General features: G+C 32.2%; 4 protein-coding genes across 9 annotated transcripts; 3 read left to right on the top strand and 1 right to left on the bottom strand.

The window, feature by feature from the left end:
* Positions 1-2,292: 2,292 nt before the first annotated feature.
* LOC120250330 (protein WAVE-DAMPENED 2-like) lies at positions 2,293-5,143 on the bottom strand. Its single transcript, XM_039259136.1, has 8 exons — positions 5,014-5,143; positions 4,056-4,161; positions 3,508-3,732; positions 3,188-3,266; positions 3,014-3,099; positions 2,870-2,941; positions 2,690-2,800; positions 2,293-2,603 (listed from the first exon to the last, which is right to left on the bottom strand). The coding sequence occupies exons 2-8, from the start codon at positions 4,134-4,136 to the stop codon at positions 2,361-2,363; spliced, it is 897 nt and encodes a 298-aa protein (XP_039115070.1). The 5' UTR covers positions 4,137-4,161; positions 5,014-5,143; the 3' UTR covers positions 2,293-2,360.
* A 273-nt stretch (positions 5,144-5,416) lies between these two features.
* Positions 5,417-7,545, top strand: LOC120250248 (uncharacterized protein At2g34160-like). The gene is made up of 5 exons (XM_039259039.1): positions 5,417-5,610; positions 6,040-6,088; positions 6,805-6,867; positions 6,983-7,047; positions 7,137-7,545. The coding sequence occupies exons 1-5, from the start codon at positions 5,482-5,484 to the stop codon at positions 7,254-7,256; spliced, it is 426 nt and encodes a 141-aa protein (XP_039114973.1). The 5' UTR covers positions 5,417-5,481; the 3' UTR covers positions 7,257-7,545.
* Positions 7,546-8,048: 503 nt separating this feature from the next.
* LOC120283700 (DNA repair protein XRCC4-like) lies at positions 8,049-10,939 on the top strand. The gene is made up of 5 exons (XM_039290417.1): positions 8,049-8,287; positions 8,388-8,530; positions 8,827-8,955; positions 10,242-10,364; positions 10,526-10,939. The coding sequence occupies exons 1-5, from the start codon at positions 8,152-8,154 to the stop codon at positions 10,781-10,783; spliced, it is 789 nt and encodes a 262-aa protein (XP_039146351.1). The 5' UTR covers positions 8,049-8,151; the 3' UTR covers positions 10,784-10,939.
* A 488-nt stretch (positions 10,940-11,427) lies between these two features.
* LOC120250081 (ylmG homolog protein 1-2, chloroplastic-like) lies at positions 11,428-14,610 on the top strand. Of its 6 annotated transcripts, none has more exons than XR_005532936.1 (3): positions 11,428-12,197; positions 14,230-14,315; positions 14,400-14,598. XR_005532936.1 is itself a non-coding variant. In XM_039258844.1 (3 exons), exon 1 carries the CDS (start codon positions 11,471-11,473, stop codon positions 12,176-12,178), a length of 708 nt encoding a protein of 235 aa, XP_039114778.1. In that variant the 5' UTR covers positions 11,428-11,470; the 3' UTR covers positions 12,179-12,197; positions 14,230-14,255; positions 14,377-14,598. The 6 variants fall into 6 exon arrangements, 2 of the variants coding, with proteins under 2 accessions (XP_039114778.1, XP_039114777.1); XR_005532935.1 differs by having other exon boundaries at positions 14,192-14,255; positions 14,377-14,598; XM_039258844.1 differs by having other exon boundaries at positions 14,230-14,255; positions 14,377-14,598.
* The last annotated feature ends 7,383 nt before the right edge of the window (positions 14,611-21,993 follow it).

Genomic DNA, 21,993 nt, shown 5'->3' with positions numbered 1-21,993 from the left:
ATTAAGTTTAACATCAGAATTTTGGTTGTTCATATGCTCTTTTATTATTATTATTATTTTTTGATGTGATATATATCTCAAAATTTTGGTCTTGCTAGAAACTCATATGCAACTTTTGCAAATTTATTAATTAAGTCTTTGCACTTGATGTTTAAATGCTTACGCAAAATTCATTGTCTTGTTCTGATATGCATTTTGAGCATTGACTGTTACCGTTACTGCTTTGAAATTTATTTAAAGGTTGAAAAAAAAAAGGTTTTATTTATGTACTCTTTAGTGATTTGCAGCCAATTATTGTTTTGACTTAAAGAACAAGACATCAATAATATAGTATAAAAATCATGCTTATTATTAAAAACTTGATTGCTAGCTCTACTAAGCTAAAAGTACCATAACAAAAAGTAAACAAACAACACCTACCTAATTTTTCAAACCCTCACGGCAGAACTAGAAACAGATCAAATACAAACAAAATTGAGGTAAAAGAAGGCTGCTGTATTGAGGTCCTTATGTTCATACCAAGATTTGGGGAAGAACAAGAAGACAAGTTAATTTTCAATCAATTGTTTTCAAGTAATGGTGATGATCTTAATGTACACAAGAATAAGTTTTGTATGAATGAATGAATGAATGAATGAATGAATGAATGCTTTTCTTTAAAGAAACAAGAAGGATGATCTCTAAGAATACATACCTTTGAAGAAGAAGGATAGATAGATCAAAAGATAAAGAAGAAGTAGAAGTCTTTAGGTTGTTGTCATGAAACTCCATTGATGAATTCCATGTGATGGGGGGAATGAAGCCTGGTCCGAAATCATCTATATAACAAAGAGCGAAGACGATGAATTCGAGCTTCTTCATCTTCTTCACCATATATAAATGGCTTCGAACCAGACAACATTCCCCTCACCTATAGAGAAGAAGAGAAGAAGAGAAGAAGAGAAGAGAGACTTAGCCATGCAATATGTTTGTTTTGTTTAGCTTAGTATTCATATATGGATATGCATAAGTAGATAGATTAAAAAACTATTTAGATAGACTTTAATATAGAGAATTAGTTTAAGAAACAAGGATATTTAAATGTCCATCAACTTCCATACAACAAACATAAACTATCTATAGAGAGAGAGAGAGAGGAGATCCTTTTGGCTTGAATTATTATATTAGTGATCAATGTCATAAAGCAAGGTTAGATGGTATGGTTAAGGTCAACCATTTAGGCTTTTTGTGGGATTATAATTGAGTATTAAAAGGTCACTAGCTAACTAATCAAAGCTTTATTCTTGAAGGTTTGACTTAAAACCAAGATTTAGACCATTTGTGGTTTGTTGTCAAGGAAAGGATCTATCTTTTGCTTCCCACTTGGGAAAAGGAAGGTAGAGGGTGGAAGAGAACCAAGTTGTTATTCCAAGCTTAAATGCAAAGCAACATCTCTCTCTCTCTCTCTCTCTCTCTCAGTCTCTCTCTCTCTCTCTCTCTCTCTCTCTCTCTCTCTCTATATATATATATATATTAGGAATAACATATTCCATAATGTTTAAGTGCAAAATTTTTTTTGGTTAAGAGAGAAAAGAAAGATCTAAGTTTAGATTAGGAAATTTGATTTGTCTTTTTGATAGATATGTTACTAAAGATTTGAATTTTCAGAAATTGTTTTTTTTTTTATTTTAAAAATACTTAGATCGGTCCTGCAATAATAGAGTAGTTCATATTTTATTTCACTTGTAATTTAGAGGTTTAGAGTTTTTTTAATAAATATGCTACTAAAGATTTGAATTTTCAAAACTTGTTTTTTTTTATTTTAAAAATATTCATATTGCAACAACAAAAATAGTTCGTATTTAGAGGTTTAGAGATTAAGGGTTCAAATCCATCTCATGCACAAATAATATACAATTCTAAATACACAATTTTTTTTCATTTTTTTATCTGTGTTTTTAAAGCAAACTACAGGGGAAAAAAGTTTGTACTGTTTACTTTTTTGTTTTAAAAATATAGTTTATCAAGTTAGGTGCTTTAATTTTAAAAAAGAAAAAGGGAAAAGTAAATGTAGTCCTTAATTCATAATAGTGAAATTAGCATTTGGTTATGATTAAGGCTCTGATAAGAAACTTTTAAGCAGATCATTTGGCAGAGTGGGTGGCCAAATCCACATGCATGTGAATTATTGTCTTTCATGAAAGCAAGTTTGGTGCTTTTAGGTAGCAACCAAAGTAGGTTGTTCAAGCCAACCACAAATATATATATATATATATATCACAAAATATAATGAATATAAACAAAAGACCAATTCATTCAGATTTAAAAATTTGATCAAACTTCATACAAGCAGGAAAACTTATAAAGAATTCACAGTAATATCAACAATCAACTGCATCATTGTTTTGCTCAACATCTTCAGAGTTTTCTGTTTCTTTTATTTCTGCATCTTCTTTCTTAACATGATGTGAAGATTTTTTGACACATTCTTTGTGAGCATCCAAACTGTGACGATTAGATCGACTGCAAAGTCCGGCATTGTTATCTGCCGGAGATACATTGACAGCATCACCACAGCTCGATCTTCGTCCGAGCTTTGGTGATTTCGCGCGTGTTGGAGGTGGCTGACAGTAATTAAAAATGTATATTCTTGTTATCTTTCAATTTTCATCGGTTTGAATTTTGAGACAAACTTAAGCATTATACTTACCTTTTTAAGTTCAACCTTTGATGGAGGTGCCTCATGGTAGAAATTCGGCATTGGATTAGCTCTGAAAACAAGAGTTTTCCGAAGTTCTTTAATGGCTGCATCTTGCTCCTCCTAATAAATATAAGCTAACATTGAGTACCGAGTTCTTTCGATATATTGACAGTATAAATGCACATGTACCTTTAGCTTTTGTTCAGATTCCAATCTTTCCAATTCTAAAGCTTGTTGTTTCTCTTCTAACCAGGAGTTAAACTATGAAAAGAAAAATAAAATTGGAATGAGATCTTTAATCTATCGAGAGCTCGAATTTATAAGTTAAACTACCTCTTTCCTTTTCTCGGCGCGTTCACTGGATCTAAATACAGGGGCTGTTGGTACTGTTGTCCTGGGTTTAGTGATTCTTTCAGAAGCTGCAGTTTTCAGAGTCATTCTCAGGAGATTATAGTAATACTATATTTTGAAATGAAATTATTTTCAATGCCGAAAAAATATGGGAACCTATCGAACAAGTATCATCTTCCGAGTGCTTTGCGTGATCAGGTTGTAATGACTTCCTCGATTTGTCGGGTGAGTTTGGCTGGCGCATTACAAATAGACGAAAAGCATTATATGCATGCAGAACAATTTTTGCTATGGAAAAGTTGCGTCGGTAATTGAATAATTATCAATATGTTTTCATTCATTCACATATCTCCTTGTGATTTTATTCTATGTTCCTTCAAAATCCAAACAATCAAGAAACTAGAACTCAGAACAGAATTGATGCGGTGACGTAATCAAAATAAAAGAGAAACAAAGAAAATCAAGATGAGAATTACTTGAGACTTCTTCGGAGAGTTTGATGATTCCAAATTATTAACATTTGGAGCTTTGTGTCCATTGCAAGCGCCAACCGCGCGTCTTTCAGTTGCTAAATCAAAAGGTTGAGGAATTGTGTAATTTAACCGTACAGTTATACCATTAACTGGTCTTGATGATGATTTCGTCGGAGAGTCTGGGTTCTCCTGATCATTATTAGGTTCTTTAAATTCAACCTTTTTCTTCTGCATTGATTCAGAATAAGAAAAAGTGTTTAAATTTATACTTAAAAAGGTAAAAAAACCATTGGATAACCCAATGGTATGACATCAAAGTGTGAAGTGAGGTCGTGGCTCAAATCTCTCCCCAACAGATCTGCTTTCCCGATCGCTCATACATCGCTCACCCTGGGATTTCTATATTATTCTCATATCTGCATACATATCGTACATCCCGGGTTTCAAGATCTTGTTTAGTATTGTTTATATTCATAAAAACGGCGCTTGTCGTCTATTATTCAAAGTATAAACATGATTGAATAATTAATTATCGATTGAACAAAGAGTACCTCAACCGGGGATTCGGCAAACTGAGGGCTACCAGAAGTTTTCGCGGAAAGGCACTCAACTACATCTTTGTTCTTGCTCATTTCCGCAAGTTTGGTTCCTGTTCAACTACAAGAGATACACAACTAATATCACATGATAGCACTTGCAATAGATGGAAATGAAACATATATTGTGTATATATATTTCACATAAGAAACAATCAAATGAAACACGAGTAGATTTTTTTCTGTAATATTTCTAATGAAAATGACATTATTACTGCTTCGAGTTCATATAAATCATCAACCAATTGATCAAAAATTGTACATTTCTGTTGGCTTTTGTACAAAAAATGTACAAAAGCCAACAAAATCAATCATGATCAATAAAAAGATTAAACTTGTAGTGAGAACAACATCTTTATATCAGAGCATGAAACTTTCACTGATAAACAAAAATAATTGAATCACAAAATGAGTCAAAGACTTTGTTGGAGCAATATCATTCAAACATATATACATGTCTAAATAAGAAGATGAAATAAGGCACAGAAACAGACAAATTCACAACACAGAATGAATTAAATCAATTATAGTTATAATCCACAAAACCAACAAATTAAAATATTCAAGCTTTCAAACATGGACCAAATATGATGCTGAAAACAATGAAAAAAAAAAGCACAAACATGACTCAAATGGGTAAACACTCATATAATGCAAAGCATAACCAATTAAATTGATCATATAATCCATGAAAACTATGAAAAAAATTCAAACTTTTTTTTAGGACATAAAACACTTGAACAACTACATTGCCTGAATAAATTAAGCAAAATTTCTATTGAATCAAAAAACCACTGAAACACCAAAAAAAAAATTCAAAACAATTAATATAACCATAATCCATGAAAACAAACAAAAGATACAAACTTTAAGATGGAAAATTCCACTAAAACATGAGGAGATTAATGCTTACATTCCTGAAGGTATTGGGAATCCTTAGGAAAGAAGAATGGTGAGAGATCATTGGAGGAGTATATATATATATATATATATATAATAGATAGTAGAGGAAGGAAAGTTGTTCCGGGATCAATGGGCACTTGTTCTTCCCCAATTCCGGGATCAATAGAAAAGACAATAATTCCAAACCCAAGACTTCTTCGCAAATCCCGCGCTCGCGTGGGCGGGTAGGGAAATAAGACCCGTAATCAGGGGCAAATTCGTCAAAATGATGTTCGTTTATAAAATGCGACACGTGACGTACGGTAACTATAACTGCTCAACGGTATTAGGACACGTGGCATCCGCATTTCCCTCGTCCATTTAAGAAGCTCATCACCGTCGTTCCCTCGAAACCAGCAATCCCCCATAGAGAAAGAGAAAGAGAAAGAGAAAGAGAGAGAGAGAGAGAGGGAGATCGAGAACGAAAGAAAGAGAGAGAATGGAGACGATGATCGTGGCTGAGCCGGCGGTGAAGGATCCTGGGACCATCAGAGTGGCCCAGAAGAAGAACAGGATCCAAGTCTCCACCAACAAGAAGCCTCTGTACTTCTACGTCAATCTCGCTAAGGTTTTCCATCTGAAATCCTTCTCAACTTCTCTTTTTTTCTTTGGTTTATGTTGTTCTTGATGGATTCGGCTTTTGGATCTCGTGCTTTTTTGGTTTGCGATCTTGAGTTCTTTCTGTTTATTTTTGCGTTTGTGCTTGTTGGAAATGGCGGTGTGTATGATCTCGATTTCTTTTGGTTTTTTCTTGTTGTATGATCTCGATTTTGATTTCTTTGGGGTGTTCTAAAGATTTGTTTCTATAATTATGGAAGGATCAAGCATGGATCTCTTTCTTTTTCTTTTTCTTCAAAAAAAAGGGATCTTATATTCTCAGGATTGATGGCAGAGGATTAGATTTCCCCCTTTTTTATTTAGTTTTTAAGGATAATTGGATGGTTCTTTGTTGAATTGTCAATGTGATTCTTACTTCTTTTCTTGTATTGATTTGCAGAGGTACATGCAGAACTACAATGAGGTCGAGCTCTCTGCGCTTGGCATGGGTAATGGTTCTTGATCTTTGATTTGATATCAATTTCCCCTCTTTTTCAATGCTGAAGACTCTTAATTCATGATTTAAATCGTTCTTGGATAATGAGAAGTGAGAACTTGTTTATCATATAAACTTTATTTACTTTTTTTTTTTTGGCAAGTAGGGATGATTTTCGAAGTGTGATTCTGTAGAAATATAAATTTAGAATTGGACTGATTTGTTATTTGATAGATTTCTATATTAATCTCTTATCTTTGAATCTTTCTTGTTGCATTTTAGGAACTATTTGTACGCAGAAATCTTGAATAAAATTGCATGTTTTGATGATTATATCAATGAACAAAATTCGTGCCTTGAAACTCAGGAGTCCATTCCTAGCTAGTAACAATTTATTATTATTATTTATTTAATTCCATTTCATTAACTGTTTGCTTTTTATGTGCTTCGAGCCTTCGAATCTAAGTATGGGTGCATAAAACACCAGTTTTTGCTTTAACAATGCGTATCTGCATTAATGCTACCTGGACAATCAGATTTATATACTTTTAGAATTTAATAATTCCTTTCATTAACCTTGATGTGCTACTTCTTTATATATATATATATATATATAATGTAAGTCCTAATATCTTGTTTGGTAATATATATCTATATTTGAGAAATGTGCGCAGGCTTTTTTTTTTGGTCATATGCTTCTGCTTAATTTTTCTTGTTATCACATTTCAGCTATTGGTACAGTTGTTACTGTTGCTGAGATTCTGAAAAACAATGGCCTGGCTACTGAGAAGAGTATATATCTCAAACCATTTCAATTCTTTAATTTCATTTGGAAGGTACTGAGAACCTCAACAAGGACTGGACTGTGCTGATATTTGTTCAATTTTATTCCTTTTCTCATGAACAGAGATCCTGACATCAACTGTTGGCACAACAGATGGCAATAAAGGCCGCACTGTCCGAAAAGCCAAGGTTCACTTCCCTAAATTCCTCTAGAGCATTTGACACTTTGCTTCTGTTTCATTCAGTCTTACCAATTGTGTTTGTTTTTCTAATGCAAGATTGAGATACTGCTGGGGAAGACAGAGAACCTGAAGGAGCGCAAGCCTGCTGACAGTACCGACTCTAACAAGGAAGATGAAAGTGCTGAAAGTGCGGAAAGTGCTGAAAGTGCTGATTGAGGAATTGTGTATTCCTCAAGTGTTCTGCCTGAATTTTTCCAGGTTTCTGTTGTTGTTTGTAAAGCCATTGTAGTGAAGAATGCCATTGTAGTCAGTGCATCTGACATGGCAACTGATAGCAAACCATATATGTTGTAGAATGACTGCCTTGATTCTTTGTTTCTTTTTGGTGTTTTCCTTTGTTGATGAGAGATCTGCAAACCTTCCTTACAGGTTGTTTCAAAACTTACATTTTCATTTCTTTATAATTCAATTGGTTTGAACTGTTATCTGAATCATTGTTCCTTTACAGAGCAGTAGTTGCTACAGATGTTCTTATTTCTGCTGCAAATTTTCATCTTTTGTTTGCCTATCAGTTTAACATTAGTTGTTGAAACTGTGTTTTACTGTTACATTGATATGCAGGGTAATTTGTTTATATTCGAGTTGAAATTGCTCTTATTAGTTATTACTCTCCTCTCTCCCACTGTTTTTTTTTTTCTCTTTTAGAAAGACAAAATTATATTTGTAATGCTTTATTTTGTATTTTGTTACCGTACTTGATGGTTGTATTCTGTTTTAGTATTTTCAGTTTTAATGCATATCTACTTTATTATAAAATATTTAATATATACCACATAATTTATTGATGATTTGTGGGAATGCTCAAGCAATTTAACTACTTCGTAACTATATATATATATAAATAATATTGTTAATAAATAAATATAAAAAAAATAATAAATTAGTATAATTATGAAATAAATTTTACATTTTATTGAGATTTATTTATTTGAGAGTGTCTTGCTTGGAACGATACCCCCCCAAATGGAATCGATGGTCGCTGCTTTCAAATCAAGCACTCTCACTGTGTATTTCTTTCAGCGCTTTCGCTCTTCTTCGTCCTCCTGCTACGATGGAATCCGACCGCCATACTTGCCTCAAGCTTGAGCTCCCGTCCGGCCATGGCCCCATCTTCGTCAAGGGCACCTGGTTCAACTCCCACTTCCACCTCTTCATCACCGATGGCCTCCACGCTTGGACCTGCCACGGTCTCTCCCCCCTTCCGCTCCCCCTCTCGCTCTCTCTTTTTTAGTTCTTGATCTTATCGTGAGGGTCTATCTAATCTCTGTGTTGCTTTCTCTCTTGCAGCGACGGAGGCGGAGGTGAGGCTTCGGGCGGAGCAGTGGGATCAACCCGTGTCGGACTACCTCGCCCTCGTCGAGCGCTACCTAGGGCTTCAGCAGCCCGGCTCTTGCTATGCTTTTGAGGATGCCGGCAATGGCAGCCGAAGAGTCAGTGATTTCTCTTTCTTTTATCTATTCATTCTTCTTTTCCTTTTAATTGGTATATAAAGCTATGATCTTTGGAGATAAATTGCATTGTTTGGACTATTTTGAGTCATTCCCGAGATTAGTTATGCCATGAATTTTGTAGATAAAGTGCATTGGTTTATTAGCAATCTATGTCTTGGTGTTGGCATGCTTATGTTTGTCTTTGTGGATTGCTTGTTTCAATCAATTTTCATGATTTTGAACTCTCATGGCTCCTTTAGCTTCAACTTATGGACTATGCCTAATCTTCTTTGTAGTTGTCATGGACATTTGAAAAACAAGGTACTAAGTTGGAGTGGCGATGGAAGTGCCAACCATCATCTGATGATAAGCAAACAACAGCTCAAATATTGGATTTTCTTATGGATGCGAATATACACTTGAGTGTATGACCACTTCTCCTTAGTAAATTCTGGTTTTCATAGTTGAATCTGTTTGCTTGTTGTGTTCATGAGCTTGTTAAATGTATATAGTCAGTTAATCATATGATGTGCGTGTAATTAATCATGTAATCTGTTTATTCTGGTATTATTTTCATTTTGATTGCTACCATGCTGAGTAGCAGATGGTCTTTCTTGATCTATAAAGCATGGCATGAAAGAGAGGTTGGTTTAGGTTTTCGATTATAGAGCTTGTTAAAATCATAAACTTGGTCCTATTTCAGCTCATAAATAAGTTTTCACATGAAACATGGCATACCTTTTTCATGAAAAATTTGACCTTTCTAGGTTAGATTTTCATTAATTGTGTCTTTGATTTATCCAGTTCACTTAAACTGACCCAGAAGGCATTATAGTTATAAGAGGTCCAACCAGGAATAAGTGCCAAAGGCTCATTCATGCATCTACATTTTACAATGCCTTTTTTATGATGCCATAGCCTGACTGAAATTGAGATGGAAAGTTATATATGTGAGCTTTACATCAAGTTTTTTGCCAAAATGCTGATTGTTAGACCCCTACCCCTTGTTTCATTTAAAAGAGACCTAAAACGAACTGTTCAGATAACATCTGCAGGATTCGGATTAGCCCCATCTCATTTGAGTTTTGTATTTTAAATTGAATAGAAGAAAACACCATGCCATTTATGACTTCTTTACTTCCTAATTAACAGAGATCAGTATCAAAACTGGTCACAAATTGTAAAGTAATAGTTCTTTATTTGCTCTTCTTATTTCTGAATTAGTAATTGAGAGCTCTATTGATTGCATGACCTGAGTGAAACAAAGTTTAATTTAAGGAACTTGTTGCAATTGTCCATACCTGTTTCATGTGGCAGCATGGAATTTTCCTAATATATGAATGTGGAAAGTGAATTGATTAATCTAATTGCTTTTCATGTGAACAATTTTATGCACAAATAATCTTTGTTACCTACATCTGAACCTTGTGGATGAAATTCATGTGCTCAAACATTTTAAGGTTGTTCAACTCTGATTTATGTTCGCAGTTGTTAGAAATGGACTTTTTATAATGCGGCATGCTTTTAGCTTTCAAAAATGAATATCAACTGTTCAATGACTAGCAACTAAACTAGTTGTTATGGTCCACTTATTCTTGATATTCTTTCTATGTATTGCTTCACTGATTACACTTGAATGTCCATAAAAGGGTGCTGTTTGGTTCTCAGTTATATACATTAAAAGTGTGACTTTTGGCTTTGTATCTTGTAGGATGAGGTAGTTAGAAATTCTCAGGCCTTTGCAAAGTTAAAATCAGAAGCTGAGAGATGTTTATCGCTTAGCGAGAAGTATAACAAGGAGAAAGACGCATATGAAACCGCTGTCTATGGGAAGGTGCGCAATGATTCATCATCATCACACTTGCTTGAATGCTATCATACACTTTCATATTTATGGCATCACCATTCTTGCTCTTAGTGCAATGCTTGCAGCATCAAAAAATCTACTTTGTTACTCTGTTTTCATTCATATATGTATTGCTATTTGTTTTCTAGTTTGTTGCAGTCCTAAACTCAAAGAAAGCCAAATTGAGAGCTCTTAGAGATAAGATTTCAAAATTGGAAGGTAGTATGAAAGCTCCAGCTGAAGACAATGAGTCTACTGATAAAACTGAGAGCTTTGATGAAGAAAGCAGTGATGATCAAATCAAGGAGGAACCTGCTGAAAAATCATATGATGATGTTCTTATTATTTCCAAGAAAAATGTTGCTACTTCAACCCAGAATGTTCGAAAGAGAAAAACCAGAAAATAGTGTCACAGTACGTCAAAATCTACAAGTGAAGAAATAGTCTTTTCTTTTTCTAATTTTTAATTCAGTGATGTAATTAAGTTCTTGTTCCCATAAATTTATTTCTGATCAAAATATGAACTCAGTTGCCTCAACTAAGAAACAGTCCGTTTTATTATTGTTTTTTTCATTTGTTGATAATTTTTCTCCCTTTCAACTAGTTTAATTATATATACATGAAAAAATAAAATTGAAAACGTAAAATTTTAAAAATTAAATATTCTAACCAAAGTTAATATTCTCATGTATGATGGTGGAAAGTCGAATTTTTTAATTTTAGATATTTTTATAGGGAGAGTTAAATTTTTTTTAATCAAACATGATGAATAATATAAATAGTAATTTAATTATTTTAAAAAAATTGACAATAATTAATATTTTTCACTAAATTTTAATTAGATGACTAAGATGAGCGATATTTTTTATAAAATTTTTAATTTTCTGAAGATAAGAAAAAATTAAGTTTTTTTTAAAAAAATATATAGATAAATTTGAGAACTTTGTAAAGAAAAATAAATAAATAAATAAGGGGAAAAAAGAACAGGCCCCACCCTTGTGATAATAAAAATACAAAAAAGAAAACTAGAAATTGAAATACAAGAAACAAATCAAACAAATCCTCTTCTTGCAGCTCCATCTCCATCTCCATCCATGGCCTCCATCCTCACCTTCTCCTCAATCTCTTCCCCTTCTCCTCTCCTCTTCATCACAAACCCTAAACCTAATTTCATCCCTCGCTTCACTGCTAATCCCCAGATGCATCCCCTCCATCTCCCAGCCCTTGTTCGCGTCTCCTCACGCCCTCCTCTCAAACCATTCGCAGTCTCGGCCTCCACCGCCCCCTCCGTCTCCTCTCCCAACCCAACCCTCTTCTCCGACTCCACCCGCACCGTTTGCTCGCTCCTCACCCTCTCTACGGCCGCCGCCTTCGCTCTCCGCTCCCTTGCCCACCGGCTTCTCTCCTCCGCCCTCGCTTCCCCCGCCATCCAACAAATCCTTGACGCCCGCGCCATTCAAGGCACTATCACCACTGCCGGCTCCCTCTTCTTCGCTCGCCTCCGCGACCGGCCTAGCGGGTACCTCAACACCCCACTCACCGTCGTCGCCGCCGGGATGTCCAAGTGGCTTGATATCTATAGTGGGGTTCTGATGGTCCGGGTTCTTCTCAGTTGGTTCCCGAACATACCTTGGGATCGCCAGCCCCTCTCTGCCATTAGGGATCTCTGTGATCCATACCTTAATCTTTTCAGGAATATCATTCCGCCAGTGTTTGATACTTTGGATGTGAGCCCGCTTCTTGCTTTCGCCGTCTTGGGGACGCTGGGGTCTATCCTGAACAACAGCCGCGGGATGTACTGAAAAGGCTAAGTTTTGAAAGGTATTGTCATTAGTTCATTCATGGTCTCTCAATGTGCACTGTAATTATTTGTCATGCATTTTCAGCTATTCTTATGAATTCGATTTCTAGCCAAGTTATGATTTTGCTCATGATATAGTGTTGAAGTGGGAGAGGTTTAGAGTGTAGGACTAAGTTTAAACTTAAAGTCTTACCAAAGTCTTTAATTCGTACTGCATAAGGAACTTCAAGGCTCTTGCAGTGTTGTAGTGATGATCGTATAACTGTTAGAAAGAAATGAGGTGTCTTGGGACTAATATGTTTGAAACGGAATGATTTGAATCTTTTGAGTAATTTAACAATTGTTGAATATTGCTGGGCATAAAGAGGTTGCACTTTGATCAGTCTGTTATAAAGTTTGAGAAGGCCAAATGAGTATATGAACTACCTGTTGGTAATCTGTAAGATTCCCTTTCCTAGGTAGCACTTGCAATGCTGATTCAAGAGATGAGAGTGAAGGTATGGCCATGATCAGAAGCAGTAGGTTTCCAGGGCTGTGGATGAAAACAATAAGGAAGCTGACTGAGAGAAAAATGGTAAGAGTGAAAGGCTACCTTTTCTTAGGGTGGTGGGTGGGATGCAGTTGGAGTTGTGGTTGTTCTTTTCCTGGAGATGTCATCTTAGTTGATGCTTGATTTGGAGGTTTTTGAATTCTTAGATGTTTAATATCAACCATTTTGGTGACTCCAAATTTGCAAAAGTGCTCTTGGAAAACATTTGATATTGACTTAAACCACACATGTATCAGCTGTAGTGGTTAGAATTTATTTCTTTCCAGGACTATGGTGACCCAATATGGCATCACTTAAGGATTTCCCTATGCTAGTTTATCCTCTTTGTTCAGATGCACATTTGATGAGCACATGTATCAGTGGGCTGGGTTCTTCAAATTAGTATAAGAGGCTTCCATCTCGCAAAGTGTTTCTTCATGGGGTGCTCAATACTTGGATGTTTTCTGTAGGTGTTGGTGATTGTTTTTGTCAAACAAGGCAAAGTTTTATTTTGATCTCTACTCAATGTGTGAAAGTTGTGCTGCCTAGCCTGCCTTTACTCCCTTTGCCATCTTGAGAGCTTCTGAAGAGTTTTGAACCTTTCTTATGTGATAACTCTAGAAATTTCTCAAAGATGACTCTCCTCGAATGAGCGTTCCGAAGAAACTTTAGTTGTAGTAAATAAAAGGGGGTTAGGAAGTTTTTGCGACTCCAATTAATTCTCTAAATGGGTGAGAAATCCTAGGATTGGTTATTTACTCTTGGTTATGTCATTTAGGAAATTTCATGTGTAGAGTTTGTACTAAATAAAAATGAGCATCCAATTTTGGAAAATCTCAAAATAATTTTGTGTAGTTTTTTCCATAGAGATTTGTTCACTTTGTTATATAATGTTGGCCCGTACTAAGTCTTTATATACCTTATTTTCCCTTTTTTTCTTTTGATACTTACTATCATACACTCTCTTGTACATGCAGCCCTATTTCTTCTGAACTCTTTTATCTTATCAACTACAATAGAGTACATCTTCTTACACATATAACCTGTTTTTGTCTAAGGATGATGATGTGAATACAGTTCAATGGTATAAAGTTAAGTCTGTTGACATCTTTTCTTCCATTTTGTTGGGTTTGCATGTTAGTGCCAAAAGTTAGTTCCAAACTCATCAATGCTGGAATATTTGTTCATGTGTAACTTCCAACATCAGTGTTGGGTTTGTCAAAAATAATTAATTAAATAAATATCTGCATTGAAACCTTTTCCCTGGTAGGAAGCCAATGATCTGTAAATATGTTGGCATAGACCATCCAATCTGTTCTAAAATGGCAGTGTTAATGCTTCTTCAGATGAAATGTAATCAGTCCATGTTACATGGTTTGCATGCTGTTTTGCTTTATTATATGGAAATAAATTTTACATGTCTCTCCCTTTTGCATTAATTGTGTTACACTGAATTAAATCCTTGTACATTCAGGATTGTTGCAGACAAAAAGGAGAACACTTAGTCATATGTTTTTTGGCAGGAGCTTAGATTCAGTCATGCCAAAAGGTTTGATCTTGATTGTGTGTCTAAAATCAAATTCCAGTACCAGTATATTACTTGTTGGAGGTAAGTTTTTCAAGCAAGGTTTTCATCTCCACATCATGTTCTTTTATTTTTCGAAATGTAGGACTGTGTTTAGCCATTTTACAGAGACGGATGTATAAGCAATCGCCGGTGTGTTTTCAACATGAACTACCTTAGCAGCAGTTTTGAGAAACCATGTCCAAGTTATTAGTTGTATTGAAACTTTCTCTACTTTTTTTAATACATGAAACCAAATGGATGTTGAAATTGAAAATATTCAAATTTGATTGTACAATTACATGGTGAGAAAATTTATTGGCTATCATCTCTATGTGAAGGATTAAATTGTTCGATAATAGCGATTTCATGTACTTTAAGGTAGACCCTGTTCTCGGTTCGAACTGCAAAAATGGTTTCGGTTCCAAACCAAAACTTTGAACCGGAATTTTTAGATTCCTGTTAAGGTTCTGATGAGTTGTAAACTTTGAACCAAAACCGAACCACCGGTTTTGGTTCTATTTTTATTATTTTTTAAATATAATATATATAATACAATTATTTGATATATTTTAATTAATCGGAGTCAAATTATTTAGAACCAAACTGGAATTAAACTGTATTGGAGCCGGAATGGGAACCGAAACCTTAAGATTATAGTTCGGTTCTAAAATTTATAAAACCGGAACCGGCGGTTTTGAACTGTGGTCAGATCTACTTAAAGGGGTTTTTACAGGGATTTGTGATAGTGCTTGTTGCAGATTGCTTTGATTGAGCCTAGTGAACAAGTATCGGTTGAGATGCATGATAACACAATTATATCTTTTTTAAGCCTCGTATTAAAAAAAAAATGATGATTAAACCTTGATTAATGATTTATTAAGCATTTTTCTTTAAGAAAAGAAAATCATTATGATTTGATAGTTCTATATAAATACAAACAAAATTTTACTATGATCAAAGTATGCTGTATTTATCTGCCTATGATATAATTAAAAAAAAAATAAAATTTTTATTTACAATAACGTACATTATCAAGTTTGATCTAAAACAATATCTATTTGAGGCTCAAATCATTCACTTAATGAGCTTGGGCTTGGAATCCAAACTTGATTTCCTTTTGATTATTATTTAAAAGCTCGAATAAGTTCAAACTCATACAAATTTTCATTTGATTATTTGTCAAAAGAGTTTTTTTTATTTTTTTTATAAAGATGAATTCATTGAAAATTATTCAAACAATTCATGTATCATGTGCATCCCGGTGTAATACTACTCTAAACAATCATAATCTTAGATTATTTATGTGTTTATAAATCTAATTCAATATATCATCTCATTATTTGCTTTTAAAACCTCAATACCGTTTCTTTTTCCCAGGAAAAATACACACAAGTCTTTACTCGGAGCTATTTTTGAATTTTCAATTGATAAATATGATCAAAAAAAATCCCCATTCCATTGACTTATACTTATTGCTTCCATGTTTTGACTGAAATGGTCTTATTATGCACTCATCCTTTTCACCTAAACAACCGTGTTGATCAGACTTTTCTTTTTCTTTTTTTTCTCTTTTATTATTTATTTATATATATATATATATATATACATATATTCCGTGTCTGGTTTTTCATATGTATCCTTAACAAAACACATAATTTATTACAGAACTTTCAACCTTCTTTTAAAGCAAGATTCTATCACTATCAGTCTAGTACAAGTACAAATTTGTAAAAATCCTAGTTTGCAGGGATATAAATACAAAATGTCATTGTTTATTGGAAAAATCCATTTCAAAAAACAAATTAAATTAAATTTAAAAAAAAAAAATGGACATAGGTTGATCTGATCAATGAAAATGAAGGCTTATGAGTTGTTTTCCTCACATCGTTAAGACTTAGTTACTTTGACTTCAACCATTATGACTTAGAAAAACTAAAACTAAAACCTTACCAAATTCCATTCAAATATTTCCCATGCAAAAACAAACATTATATAAACACTAAGTCCTTTTTGCATCTCTTTGTATCTCTTCCAATTAACTCAAAAAAAAACACATCAAACACATGGCTTCTTTCCATCTTATGTTCTTTGTTTTCTTGATTTTCACTTCTCATTCTATTTCTGAAGCTAGACCTCTAAAACAACAAGAAGCACCAGCAGTTCCAGAGAAAATCATTCAGCTTTTGCATGTATTAAAAGGACCAGTTACACCTTCTGATCCATCATCATGTGATCAAGATCCTAATCACTCCTCTGGTGTTAATTGTCCTGTTCCTTGAGCTCTTTAGTAGCCACACAACTCCTCATTATTTTATGGAAAAAAAAAGGTTATTATTGTGTTTGTTTATTTATTTATTGATTAGTGGTTTTATCTTTGTTTATTGGATTGATTGATTCATTTGTATAATCTCTGCCTCAAGTTATGGTGTCATTGGAATAAAGAGATTCCAATTTGTTGTGAGATTTTTCTTTTGTTATAATATACAATTCTTTTTAAGATATATATATATATATATTGTTTTTGCATTCTTGATGATGTGAAGCTCTATATATGGCATAATTGATTCATGATTCTTCTCTTTTTCGCTTAATTTTGTTTGTGTGTTTGCATATCTTTCTCATTAATTTTTTTTTTAATGAATATGATTGTTAAGATAAAAAAAAAAAAAATTGAAGAGAAGCTTTTGGTAATACAATGGTAATTCAACACAAAACAAATAAGATGGTGATTGTTGAAAACTTTGTTTGGACAATACTATTTATAGATATTGTTTACCGTGGATTGGCTTCTACAGTGAATCTCTTGTTAATGAATCGTTGATAAAAGGATTTACTATTGTGTGGTAATAGTTTTTGATATATTATTACTGGTGCTATGTAACAGGTCATTATTGTTTCACGTGTTAATTTATCTCATATGATAAATTTCTAAGTGGTCATTAAATATTGTAATTGATACATTTCTATTTCTTTTAACAGTGTGATATGTCGTGTTTTTGTTAAAAAAAATTAGAATAAACAAAGTATTGTCCCACTTGTGCAAACTTTTTTAAAAAAAAAATGCACAATCTATGCCATGAATTTTATCTTATTGTTGGGTGATGATATAGTTGTTTTTTTTTTTCATTACAATTTTATTTTCCGGCCTAATAATTAACAATATGAAATATTAAAAAAATATGAAAACTCAAGTTTTCATTAACTATTGACTTAAATAGTCACTTTCGCAATGGCCGAGGTGATTCGTCTACACTGTTTAAAAACAACTATTAATAATAAAAAATAAAAAGAGTTATTGACCACAATGTGCATTGCACATAAAGATATGATATTGACCTAAATGTGCTTTGAAAATTGAATACATGAAGTTGGTGGAGGCTCTTAATTACATGTTTTAAGTCATCAAATTCTCATAAAATTTCTCTGTGACTCCTTTGGTCTAGTGGTATTTGAAAAGTATTTTATAATTTTTTTATTACTTAATGCTTAAAATATATCAGACCTAATAGTATTAAAAAGATTAAATTAAATTGTGAAAGTAATTTTATAACCTAATTTTATTGGATGAACGTACATGAGTCATACAATCAATTCTCAATAGTATACAAATCCTAACATATAACTTGCATATATATATAAAATTTTATTTTTTTACTTATACATTTAAGTTTTCATTTTTTTGTACGCAAATAAATAATTTACAATATAAACTCAAAAAAAGAAAAAAAGAGAAAAAACATGTAAACTTAAAAATGCACATATCAAACACCCAAATAAATAAATTAATAGCATATACATAAATATGAACAGATTTTCAAATTTCAAGGTCTTCACTAAAAGTTATCCGTATCTAGTTGACATTTGAAAGTATATATATACCTGAGCGTGACCCTTGATTCAATATATATATATATACATATTTGACTTGGCTAATTCCCCAATATATATATATATATTATGATCTTACAGTACCCTTATAGTAATTAAATTAAAATAAAATGAATGCGTTGATTTTCATAAGGCGAGAAGAACCATCATTTTAAAAGACTTTAAAACTTTGATTTCAAAAACATAGACTTTGATTAAGACTTTACTAAGTTACAACGTACGTCTTTAGTAATTAATTTTCCTATATAAACACCTCAAACATCCTTGCTTCTTCTTCATCATCTCTTCTCTATATATATTTTTTATTTCCACACAAAAAAAGAAAAGAAAAGAAAAATGGCAAGTGTTAGCATAACTCAAATTCTAATATTTTTCTTGGTATTTTCCACCACTCATTCATTTTCAAGAGCTAGGCCCTTTGGGTTTGGAGGAGCACAATATTCATATAATCATGAAGTGGAACTCAAAAATATGACAACCCTTTTGGAAGTATTGAAAGGAGTTGTCCCACCTTCAGGACAGTCACCATGCACTAATGATCCTAACAATCATCCGCCCGGTGCTGTTTGCCCTAATCCTCCCGGCCGTCACTGACTTGCCTCCGGGCCTTTCTAATCTCACCTGTTTTTTCTCTTATTTTTTTGTTTTTGCTAACGTTGTACGAACGTCTGTCGTAGAACATCCGCAGATGACGTATTATATATATTATTTTATAAATTATTTTTTATTGTTTTTATTTATTATATAGTTGGTATGATCAATTATATGTTGTGTTACATTTATTAGTTTCATTTGAGTATGATTAATTATCTTAGAATGTCATAAGAGATATTTGTATGAATGAAATTAAGGTTATATATAAGAAATTAAATTTATCTTATAGTTTTTTATACTTTTTAATTTTTTTAATTAGTTTATTTTTTCGTGTTTAAAGTTTAAACGTTGTGAAGTTGGAATTATTTTAGAGTACAAAAAATTTCTTGCACTCTTAAAAATGATGGTGTAATCTCAAGCATATGTTGGTGAGAACTTATCGAATGGCCGGAAAAAGACATGAATTTATTATTTTATTTAATTTTGGATTTAAATTTTAAAAATGAAAAGTGAAAATTATTTAACAAAATAAAATCTTTGGAGGTACAATGATACTTTTTATGTGTATGTATAAAATTACATCCACTGATTTAATATCTAAGTGTTATATATCTAAATTTTGGTTTGAATACATTATACATCATTGAATTTAATTTATTTTGTTTTATTTTTAAGAAATTTTTATTCTTATTGTGATTATCGCAATTGTTCATAGAGTCGGAAAACACATGATAAAAATTAAATATAAAAATAAATAATGTGGTATGTATTAGTTCAAGCCAATAGTCTAAAGCAGAGAAATACCAAACACACATGCCATTCTTTTTCATGTCAATAAAAGAAAGTCAAAATTCAAGATCCATGGTTGGATCCAAATTGTTCATGCATGTTATATATATGCAATATATATATATATATATATTGATAAAAGTGATATGCAATATTTTCTCACGGAAATTAAGGAGAAATATTGAATTATATAGATATATATTTCCTTGTGATACCTAATAATAATAATAATAACATTTAGTGTTTGAGAATATTGAATCACTCCCACTAACTTCCAGATTTGGACATTTGATAGTGAGAAAAACACTGCTTTGAATGTCATTAAATTCCAAGCATGCAAGCTTACAAGAATATTGGAAATAGACATGTTTAATTAATTCTAATAATAATATTTCTATCGTTTTCAATAACAAATATATCACTACCCTTCAAATTAAGTTCAAACCTTAACACAATATATATGCATAAGAAACATATCATATGTATGTGTGCATGCACCATGCATGGATAATGTACACATCCATGCACATAGACATGTAACATATATATATATAGATATATATATATATGTAAATCAAGAGCTTGCCTCATTATTTATAATTTAATTATTTTCAAACTAAGCTACATATATGCATACAAATTAAGATATATATATATATATATATACATGCATGCATATGCATGCACATATATATGTACGTAAGTTCATATATACATACATAGTATGAGCATATGTCTCGGTAGGGGTATATATATATATATATGCAAATATGAGATATATCTTAGAGCATATGTATAATTGGTACTCATTGTAAGCATTTACAGTTTAATTTATTGTTCTTATAGATATGACGCATGATTATCAATTAAATACATAAGTATGCAAGTTGGGTAAGCAATTGGTTCCAAGAATGAGTCCAAGACAGACTTAAAAATCAGTCAAAAAGTCAACAAAAACAAAACGAGTTGTTTTGTGCACAGTTGTAAAGTTAGGCCAGTTGGACTAATTCAAGTTCCTCCATTGCGAGGCAAGCTTCCTTTTTATTTTTCCTTTGATATTTTGGACTTTCTAAAATAACATGAGCATGACCTCGATTAAAATTATCAATAATAGAGAACCACTTGGTAGCCCAGTAGATTTTCACTTTAACAACCATACGCAAAATTAAAACCTGTGTTCTCAAATTAATACCCCAGAATACTGTTCACTCGTTGTTTATTAGGTCTAGTATATAGAGTAATACCGTTTATTCAATATATATTAGGTCTTAAGACTGGGTCTTTTTAAGAGGAGTGATATTCTTAACCCTCAAAAATTGTATTTGTTGGAGATTTACCATTATGAAGTTTTAACCCTTTATATATTATATTGAATCCACATAATAGACCCTAATTACCATATGTGGTAGTCGAATCCACATAATAAATCTTTAAGTAAGGGTTGTTAAGTCATCATAATCAGTGCATTTTCGTATATGCATGTCCTTTTAATTGTGCTAGTAATCTTTGTCAATATATATGTATAGATATTAATAATATTATTTTCATTATTATATTATAATTTACTAATTTAATGTATAAATATATTTTAGCCTCATGCGGTAAGAAAAATGATTGTGGTGTCAACAACATTATTCTTGGATTTAAAAATAAAAGGAAACCATATATATATATATATATATATAGCTTGCTGTGTTATATATTTGCATACAACAATATAAATATATACTATGTAGACATCTATTTTTCATTAATGAATCCAAACACAAAGAATGTTTCAATCAAAATTCAAAGGCTTAAATCACTTGCAAAAACAACTTGTGATACGCACCCTAATTAAACACCTTTCCTCATCCATTAGTTCTACTCTATAAAAAAAAAACAAAAAAACAAAATATTAGGGATGTTTGTTTTGATGGAGATGAGAGATGTATAGAAGCCCACAATATTTGGAGGGATTAAAGTGTAATAAATTCATCCACTTATTTACCTCTGTGAATTATATAATATAAAAGGATAATTGTAATATTCTTCTAATTTCTTATTAATATATTTTATCTTAGTTTATAAAAATACTAAACAGAAATACTGCAAGTCAGTGAAATTTAAATGGTAAATTATAGAAAGTATCTTCTAGATTTTAGAATCCAAACATATTATTATTATTATTACTTAGTCTGCAAGGATATAAATACAAAATATCTTTGTTTATACATACATACACAGAGAGAATGACCGAAGATGAATCTATATGATTGTTGGTGGAGCAGCTGTCTTCCCTAAAATTTAAAATGTATATAATTTTTTTTTGATATTTTATCATTTATTCCACTAAAATTGAAAATTAAAAATATATATGATAAAATTCCCCCACCAAATAAAAGTTATGAATCTTTTGTTATGGATGACTGTTCAAAACTTTTGCTTTGTATAATATTACTTATTTACT

Source organism: Dioscorea cayenensis, chromosome 19 (genome assembly GCF_009730915.1).
Source record: "Dioscorea cayenensis subsp. rotundata cultivar TDr96_F1 chromosome 19, TDr96_F1_v2_PseudoChromosome.rev07_lg8_w22 25.fasta, whole genome shotgun sequence".
Taxonomy (NCBI): domain Eukaryota; kingdom Viridiplantae; phylum Streptophyta; class Magnoliopsida; order Dioscoreales; family Dioscoreaceae; genus Dioscorea; species Dioscorea cayenensis.
Note: the sequence above shows the minus strand (reverse complement) of the source record. Positions and strands in the feature narration are given on the sequence as shown.

Excerpts from the sequence above, each read along its gene's own strand:
- LOC120250330 (XM_039259136.1), bottom strand. The coding sequence starts at position 4,136 with ATGAGCAAGAACAAAGATGTAGTTGAGTGCCTTTCCGCGAAAACTTCT. Across the intron at positions 3,267-3,507 it reads ACTCTCCGAAGAAGTCTCAA|CCAAACTCACCCGACAAATC; the intron begins GTAATTCTCATC and ends GTAATGCGCCAG. Across the intron at positions 2,604-2,689 it reads CAAAGGTTGAACTTAAAAAG|CCACCTCCAACACGCGCGAA; the intron begins GTAAGTATAATG and ends AATTACTGTCAG.
- LOC120250248 (XM_039259039.1), top strand. The coding sequence starts at position 5,482 with ATGGAGACGATGATCGTGGCTGAGCCGGCGGTGAAGGATCCTGGGACC. Across the intron at positions 5,611-6,039 it reads TCTACGTCAATCTCGCTAAG|AGGTACATGCAGAACTACAA; the intron begins GTTTTCCATCTG and ends ATTGATTTGCAG. Across the intron at positions 7,048-7,136 it reads GCACTGTCCGAAAAGCCAAG|ATTGAGATACTGCTGGGGAA; the intron begins GTTCACTTCCCT and ends TTCTAATGCAAG.
- LOC120283700 (XM_039290417.1), top strand. The coding sequence starts at position 8,152 with ATGGAATCCGACCGCCATACTTGCCTCAAGCTTGAGCTCCCGTCCGGC. Across the intron at positions 8,531-8,826 it reads CCGGCAATGGCAGCCGAAGA|TTGTCATGGACATTTGAAAA; the intron begins GTCAGTGATTTC and ends TCTTCTTTGTAG. Across the intron at positions 8,956-10,241 it reads ATGCGAATATACACTTGAGT|GATGAGGTAGTTAGAAATTC; the intron begins GTATGACCACTT and ends TGTATCTTGTAG.
- LOC120250081 (XM_039258843.1), top strand. The coding sequence starts at position 11,471 with ATGGCCTCCATCCTCACCTTCTCCTCAATCTCTTCCCCTTCTCCTCTC.